We start from the raw sequence: 8,065 nt of genomic DNA on the forward strand, positions 1-8,065 counted from the left end.
AATTTGTTTTTCCTTTGGGGCCACGGTATTCTACTATGAATGTAGAATAAAAACTTTAAAAACAAAATGATCTTTTCTAATTTAATGAAAAATGTGTTATTTTTTATTGTTTTCTGTGCATGAGTTATATGCAATACAATCCACGTTTCTAAAATTGAATTGTCAGTATTAATTGTAACAACAGGAACATCAAAAAGTAAGATTTTCATGAACCAACTGCAGGGTTTTGCACTGGGGCCACCCACCACATAACCTGTATGTTACAGCATGGCAGCATGAGTTGCCTGCACACCACGTGGCTCCCAAGGTAAAGAGACATGTGAATTACATATGCTTCATGAGGCCCCAAGCTCAAAACTAGTGTGAGTTAAATACAGCTCACATGGCAGTTAATATATTAAGCAGTACATTCTGTTTTGATATATTTATACATAATGAAATAATTATTATGGTCAAGGAAATTAACATATTGATCATCTCACGTAATTACTGCTTTAAATTCAAGTATTTCTAACGACATTCTCAAGAATCTTATAAGGAGAACCATTCCAGAAGGCAGCAGATGTGACCTGTAAGCCATGCATCATTGATTGACATTTCTCTCTTCTCCCTACTTTCTTTGAATTATTTGTTAGAAATCCCCCTGGAAATATATGTACTTCTTTAGAATGACTTTAAAACTATAGCTGCATACAATAGGCATGCTCTGATATATTTTCAGTGATAAAATACTGTTACTGGGAAACTTTATTCACTCTTATGGCAACTTTTTTGAAAAAAATGCAAATCATTTAGAAATCATTTAGGGAAAAATGAAATATACTAAGCTTTTCTCTCTCTCTCTCTCTGTCTCTCTCTCTCTCTTTCTTTTTTTTTTTTGCAATCTTCACAGAAGTAATGAGAAACTAGCAGAGGTCAGGTCTGAACTGCTTGTGGAGCAAGAGAAGAACAGGTCTTTACGCCACAGCCACACTCTTACTTCGAGGCCAGTCCTAGAGTCACCTTGTTTTGGAAGTCTTAATGATACTTCAGTTCTCAGCAGAACATTTACTCCAAGGGAAAACTTGGCGAACCCCACCTCTACCCCACGGACTTCACATAGCAGCCTGCAGAACTACTTTACTATGGTTAGTTATATTATCCTTTTTCTTTGGGTTTAATTATGTATTTTTTCGATTTCTCAAATGTTCATTCAGTTTAGAAACTCATTTTCTAAATGTGGTTATACAGGCACATCAAACTAGAAGAGTATCCCTCGGATGTTAACTTTTTATGTGATGGAACATTGTGTCTCAACAGAATATTAAGTTGCATTTCTTCCCAAATAAAAACAGGCCTGTTTGCATCACCAAGGCAGTGCCTCTCAACTCTGAATTTTAACTCTAATTTAACTATTATAATGGCTATGCTAATTGTTCATAGAGCAAGGACAAAGCAATGTATTTCTTATATTAGTTATATGCTCTCTATAATTCCTCCTGTTCCACTTCATTTATCTACTTAGTCACAATGCCCTGGAGTCATTTTGTCCTATGAATAATTCAGGTAATCTCACAACTTCTTCCTTTCATTCTTTCTTTCATTCATTCATTCATTCATTTCACAAAGTCATTAAATATATGTGTGGCTCTGCACTTAATCCTTCAGCTCCTCAGTCAGCAACCTGTTCCCCAGTTCTTTTCTCTGTACAAAATATGTGTATTTAATATTTAAAAACTGACAAGTGTTAGTTTCCTTCATATATCAGCTTATTTACAATTTGATACTGATTTGCAGTGGTTTAATCAACAAACTTATTTGATTATATTACCTTTGAGTGCACATTTATTTTATAATGTTTGCTCCTTAGAGAATGACATAAAATTTTAATTTAAAAACATCAAGTTACTGAAAGTATAATAACTATGAAAATGTTTATTTGTATATGTGTGGTGTATGTATATATTTATCCAAATGGTCTCAAAAAGAGAATGCAGCATTATTTTCCTACCTGTAATCTCAAGTATAATTTAACAATAGCCTATCAATAAGTTGTTATTGAATGAGTGAAGTTTATATTTTGGGGGCTTTGCTATTTTTATTGATTTCACTATATTTCCTTTTCTAAAATCTTCCTTTCTAAACTCTTCCCTTCTTTAAAGGGGGGGGTTGTTTGGAAGAATGTGCAATAAGATTATAAAATCAAGGAAGATGAAAACATTTCTTTAAGTGTTGTATGGTCATCTTTGGGTTGTGGTAAGGTAGGCAGCAAATGACACTCCTCTCCCCCGTCTGAGTTCAGAACATAGGAGTCAGACAGGTGGACAGCAGCATCCTAGCTTTGTCACTGACTCATGATAACTAGTGGGAGGATGTGGCAGCCACAGGGGGCTTCTGAATACTTCATCCCAGATCAGGCATTACCCACATAGTTGTAAGAAGAGGGAACAGATGCCAGACACTTGTCCCGGGAGCAGGCTGCTTACTGCAGAGATTATGGCAGACCTGAATTCATGTTACTGTGCATCTCTTCAAAGAAGAGAGGCAAAGCCAAGCACACACACACACTCTATGTGCCTCACCACTCCTCTCAAGAGGAAGGTAGAGAGAGTGGAAGTGCTCGCTTGGAAACTTGGAGCCATAGAAATGAAAGTTTAATGATGCTTGGATTTAAATTACAAAGTTTTATCATTTAAGCATGCCTGGATTTAAATTATAATTCCAATTAAACCTATGTGTTTATATGTACCAACTAATGATGAGAAGTTAGAAGTATGCTAAATAGTAGAGGGAAATTTGTTTTGTGTTTTCAACTTTGCTATTAATATCCCACAACATGGATAATTTATTTGTTGATTGATTTTGGTTAACCAAGTTTTATTTGGAGAAAATGAATAGTTTTTTTTTACGGAAGAATTTTCTCAATTTCATTTGCCTTGGTTCAAGTAAAGATTTTCTCCTACAAGTTGCCTGTTCTGTGGTTTATAAAATTTTTTCTTTATAAATTGAATATAACGGAAGTTCTGATAATTTGTGTTCTTTAATTTCTCTTTGTAACTTTAGAACTTAGAGTTTAAAGAACTACTGTTTTATGTCTCATGCCTAAACAGTATTGAGCTACATGAGAGTTTTACATATACATTTTCTCTGATTTATATTTTAAAATGTGTGTGTGTGTATTGTGTGTGTGTGTGTGAGAGAGAGAGAGAGAGAGAGGGAGAGAGAGAGAGAGAGAGAGAGAATATGAAGGAAGCAGCTGGAACACAATCCCAGACTCAGTAAGAAGACCTAAATTTGCTCATTTCCTGGCCTGTGGCTAATTGGCTATCTGACCTCAGGCAAACTAGTCTCTCTGAGCCTGTGTTGCTTTTATGTAAATTTAGGGACTTTGGCCAAATCAGTGACTTTCATACCTTTTTTTTTTTTTTGAAAAATAGAACTTTTATTTTAAAAAATTGCAAAAAGTAATATATAATAATCAGTAGAGCTGTCTGAGGGCTCTCAAGCTGTGACTTCCTTATTCCTGCAGTGTCCTCCGTGGAACCTTAGATTTCTGTGGGGCATAGTTTAAAAACTACCAGTTTGGAGAGAATCCTTTTGATTAGCTAAAATTTGGTGGTGCTTTGTTCTCATGTTTAATTTTCTCACCTTCTTATATGTTTTAAAATATAGAAAAGTGTAAATGAAGTTGCAGATGTGCTCTCCTTATTAATGTTGTACTTCATGCTACCTCTACCCTTGGAAGTAATCCCCAGCTAGAAATAAACAGAAAGGCCACAGAGAAAAGAGGAGTAGTTTTATTAAAAATAGTTTATGTATTTTACTCCATAAGGAGCTAATATAGCTTTTGATTTAGTATTACGCATAAAAAGAAGTGTAGCAGTGTATTTATTTTTTTAATTTCCTCTGGCAAGGTTCAGTTTCTCCTAAGCTATGTTGCTCAGTCTACACACTTCAAAAGCCATTGAGAAAAACAGCCATTGACAACACCCTGCCTAACTGATTAGAACAGTGATTAATATCAATAAGACATTTTAATCTCCTTTTTTCCCTTCCATAATCTATATCAGGCACTGTATTAAGTTACTCAACTGAGGACAAGAATTTTGAATTTCTGTTAAGGGAACTATGAGGAAAATGTGTGATTTAGTGGGAAAGTAAGAATAAAACGAAAGGGACTTTTAAAAAGTCTCTTAATATTAGCTAATTTTTACATGTGAATATGGACAAAACCACCCCAGCCTCCTGCAAGCCAGGACTAAACCTCCTTGAGCACCATCAGCACTGCAGACCCTTTTCTCAGCTTCTGGGTGTCCCTCCCAGAGTAGCTCCCTCCCTGTGGCCTGGGTCTGTCCCTTTTCCTTGGAGCTTTCATATCTGACCTGGTATATCTTTCCCAAAGGCAGTTTCCCTCAGCAGTCAATTATGTGGTTGGTAAACTATTCAAGGGTCAGGGAAAAGCTGAAAGAGAATTTATGTAGGGGGAGACCAGTTCCAGGTTGGAATAGAGGCAATGATTTCTCCCAAGTGCTCTTTAAGAGTTAGGAGGAAATAATGGCTTTGCTTATATTTGTTATAAAAAAAGTATTCTCCATTTAGAGATTTAAGACTTCTTTAGTACAAAAGTAAGCAACTTTCATTTTTATCTAAGTAAAATTTATGTATTTTGGAAGTATTTGTGACTGGAGTATAAAGAAATAATAAAACTTTATTAATCCACTCACGTATTGATGGGCACTTTGGTTGTTTCTATATTTTTGCAACTGGATTAATAAAATGTGGTATACGTATACCATGGAGTATATTCAGCTATAAGAAACAACGGTGATATAGCACCTCTTGTATTTTCCTGGTTAGAGCTGGAACCCATTCTAAGTGAAGTATCCCAAGAATGGAAAAATAAGCACCACATGTACTCACCAGCAAATTGGTTTCACTGATCAATATCTAAGTAGACATATAGGAATAACATTTATCAGGTGTTGGGCAGGTGGGAGGGTGGAGGAAGGGATGGGTATATAAATCATAATGAGTGCGATGCACACCATCTGGGGGATGGACACGCTTGAAGCTCTGACTCAAGGGGGGAGGGAGGCAAGGGCAATATATGTACCCTTAACATTTGTACCCCCATAATATGCTGAAATTAAAAAAATGCAATAATAAAATTGATTACAGTATGAAGTAAGTATTTCAGAGAAGAGCTTTTGGGGGAAAATATTACATTACATTAGTATTTCCTTATTTCAAGTCATGTAAAAATGTACATTTTACATAGTGTTTATTAGTGGTAATATAAGAGTCTTTCAATAATGGCTTCTTTATCTGGTGTTGAGTTACTACTTTTACAAGACCTGCCTAGTAATTCTGTTTTCACCTTATTCATTTTATAAAGACTATCTATAATATTATAGTAACATTAATGTTATGGTAAACAATCCCTCAAAATACTGGTAAACCTGTTAGAAAAATTTGTCTTCACACCTAAAATTTGTAAAGGCATCAGGTAGCATGTTATCATTATCACCACAAAGTATTTGTTAAGTTCACCAAACTATTTCAGACCCTGTTCTGGGCATTTAGGGAGAGAATATGTTTTATACGAAGGTTTAAATAAGAGCACTCTAGATGGGAAGACTTACAATACAATTGGGAATATTCTCACACATTTCATAATTAAGTAGATAACTATAACTAGTCAGATGTTTCAAAATTGGTAGTAATTTCTGAAAATAAATCAAAGTTATAATTAAATAACTATATATATTTTCCTTGTGTCTAATTCTAGAGCATCATGAATCAAAGAAACTAAGTTAAAAAAATTGGTGGTAACCTGTATTTTTATCCTTTTTAAAGCAAATTTTCTGAAATCCTTGTGTCCATATGAATAAATAAATGTTAATTATAATATAGATAGCATAATATTTTTACTTAATCTTTTGCCAGTAGAATTTTCACGTAATATTATGACAGTACCACTTTCTTCATGTATGTATTATATTTAAGATTCTGTGCTGAAAAATTAATAGCATAGAACACACTTTACAATCTTAATTTTCTGAAAGTGAAGAGGGGAAAGTTCATTTTAAGGAAAAATCTGTCAAAGTAAAACAACTGATGAAACCTTTATAAAGGGCAGAGTTTTGCTAAGAATTAAGTGATGCATTCTTTGAAAAACATGACTTGAATTGTTTGTTTATACTAATAAGAGAAAACATCACCCTTCTGAAATGATGTATATTCAGTAGATCACTATTATTTGTATTTTTTATCAGATTAATCTAAACAGCCATTACAATAGATATCTTCTGTTATCCAAACATAAAATTAGGTAGGAATTTTATTTACTTTTGTGGTTATGTCTCTAAGCAATCCACAAGTCAGGTCTAGTCTCTAAAAGTATTAAAGGCCACATTTTGTAAGTGATATATCATTCCCATAATAATGTCTCATGTTTAACTTAAAAATTATAAATAATACTTCACTTATTTCAGATGCAGCTGGAGTTTGAGAAAAATATAACTAGAGAACTAGAGGAAGGTATGTTGCCAAAATTTATGAATGAAATTCAAATTAATTAATTGATTTCTGAAATAAATTGTCAAAGCAAATGTTGATAAATTGTCCCTTTCCATTGTTTGGTTAGTAGATACTGCATTAAATATTTTTTTCTTTTATACATCTGATGAAAGGTATAAAAACATAAACATTCATAACTAGGAGTATACTTATGCCTCATTAATTCATCATGTTCCATAGCTTTAAAAATATTTCACAAAGTCTGTGCATCTCTTTTTTCTGGCCCTATGCTTTCTTCTGCCATCCCTGTGGAACTGCCAGCCAGCGGCTGAAACGATTCCCAGAAAACAAAACCATCATCAGCTTCTCAGGTTTATGGTAGTGACTTAAAGCCAGAAGACCCCAGACTCTTCCAGTAGCAGTGAAGCAATTACAGTTGATAAGCAGTCACTTGACAGGTGACGTTTTAAATCTCTAGTCATTTACTTTGTCATTGGTTTACTTTTGCCCCCAGGAATAGTTCCAGATTCCTTAGCATGGAAGAAACATCCAAATCAGCTGGATCAGTTTGGTTCTTGTCAAGTTATTCAGCCTTTTCTTTTGCCACTTACTGAACTCTGCCCCTTTGCTCTAGCATCTGGCCAAACTGGACCACTGAGAATTTCCCAGTGTCCTCCTCACCTCCAGCTCTTTGCACTTGCTTCTCCATCTGCCATACTTGCTCCTTGTCCTCCAGGTATCAACCTACATAACACCTCTACCCGAAAGCCTCTACTATTGGTTACTAGGGAGTGAATTGTATCATCTTTGTCTTGTAATTCTAATGCTTGTCATAGTATCTTGTAATAGTTGCTGTATAAATGAATGAATAGTGAGAAAACCAGAAGCTCTGGTATTTAACCATAATGATAATTCAATATGTAACTATGGGTAAATTACGTTTCACAGTAATTTTGTATTATAGTTATACACATTTGTTTTTCATTCTTAGCACTGATTAACTTTTCAACTTTTTTCTTGACTTAGTTAACTATGGAATCTTTTAGATAAACAATATAATTCTTTTTTTTTTCTTTCCAGAAAAAAAAAATGTTCCTACTAAATTGGAATCTAGATCCTATATAGCTTCTCCTGTAGAATCTACTGATGATCTACTTAGGAAAGCATCACAAGAATATGTACAGATTTTAAAACAAAAGTATATGACCTGAAAAATAATAAAATTTATTTCCTGGGCTGTTTATATGGCATTTTAATTATTTGCCATTAAATATGTGACTTGAAAATCTTCATTAAAAGATAAAATTTGTATCATATATGTCTGATGAAAATTTATATAGTGTTGTAAGTGATGTTTCTTGGCCTCTTTAACTTTTAAGCAGATTTTGCAAATGAAAACCACTATTACTGAGTTTTACATATTTAAATACCCAAATGTCATCTGTTTAATCAGCCAAGCAACCAAATTGTCATTAGTACTTTAGTGGTGTTAATGAAGGGCAGATTTGTATTTTATAATTTTTATCACTATATATAGTGATCTAGTTAGATTAGGACAGACATAATT

At 33.8% G+C, this 8,065-nt stretch overlaps 1 protein-coding gene across 1 annotated transcript in view; it reads left to right on the forward strand.

Annotated features, from left to right (window-relative positions):
* LOC105871985 (ankyrin repeat domain-containing protein 26) overlaps nt 1-7,709 on the forward strand; it is a 29,924-nt gene extending 22,215 nt beyond the window's left edge. Inside the window, 3 exon segments of the mRNA XM_075997588.1 lie at nt 893-1,127; nt 6,474-6,519; nt 7,579-7,709. Coding sequence (XP_075853703.1) covers nt 893-1,127; nt 6,474-6,519; nt 7,579-7,709 — 412 coding nt within the window.
* Nucleotides 7,710-8,065: the final 356 nt, after the last annotated feature.

Source organism: Microcebus murinus, chromosome 25 (assembly GCF_040939455.1).
Source record: "Microcebus murinus isolate Inina chromosome 25, M.murinus_Inina_mat1.0, whole genome shotgun sequence".
NCBI classification, from domain to species: Eukaryota; Metazoa; Chordata; class Mammalia; order Primates; family Cheirogaleidae; genus Microcebus; species Microcebus murinus.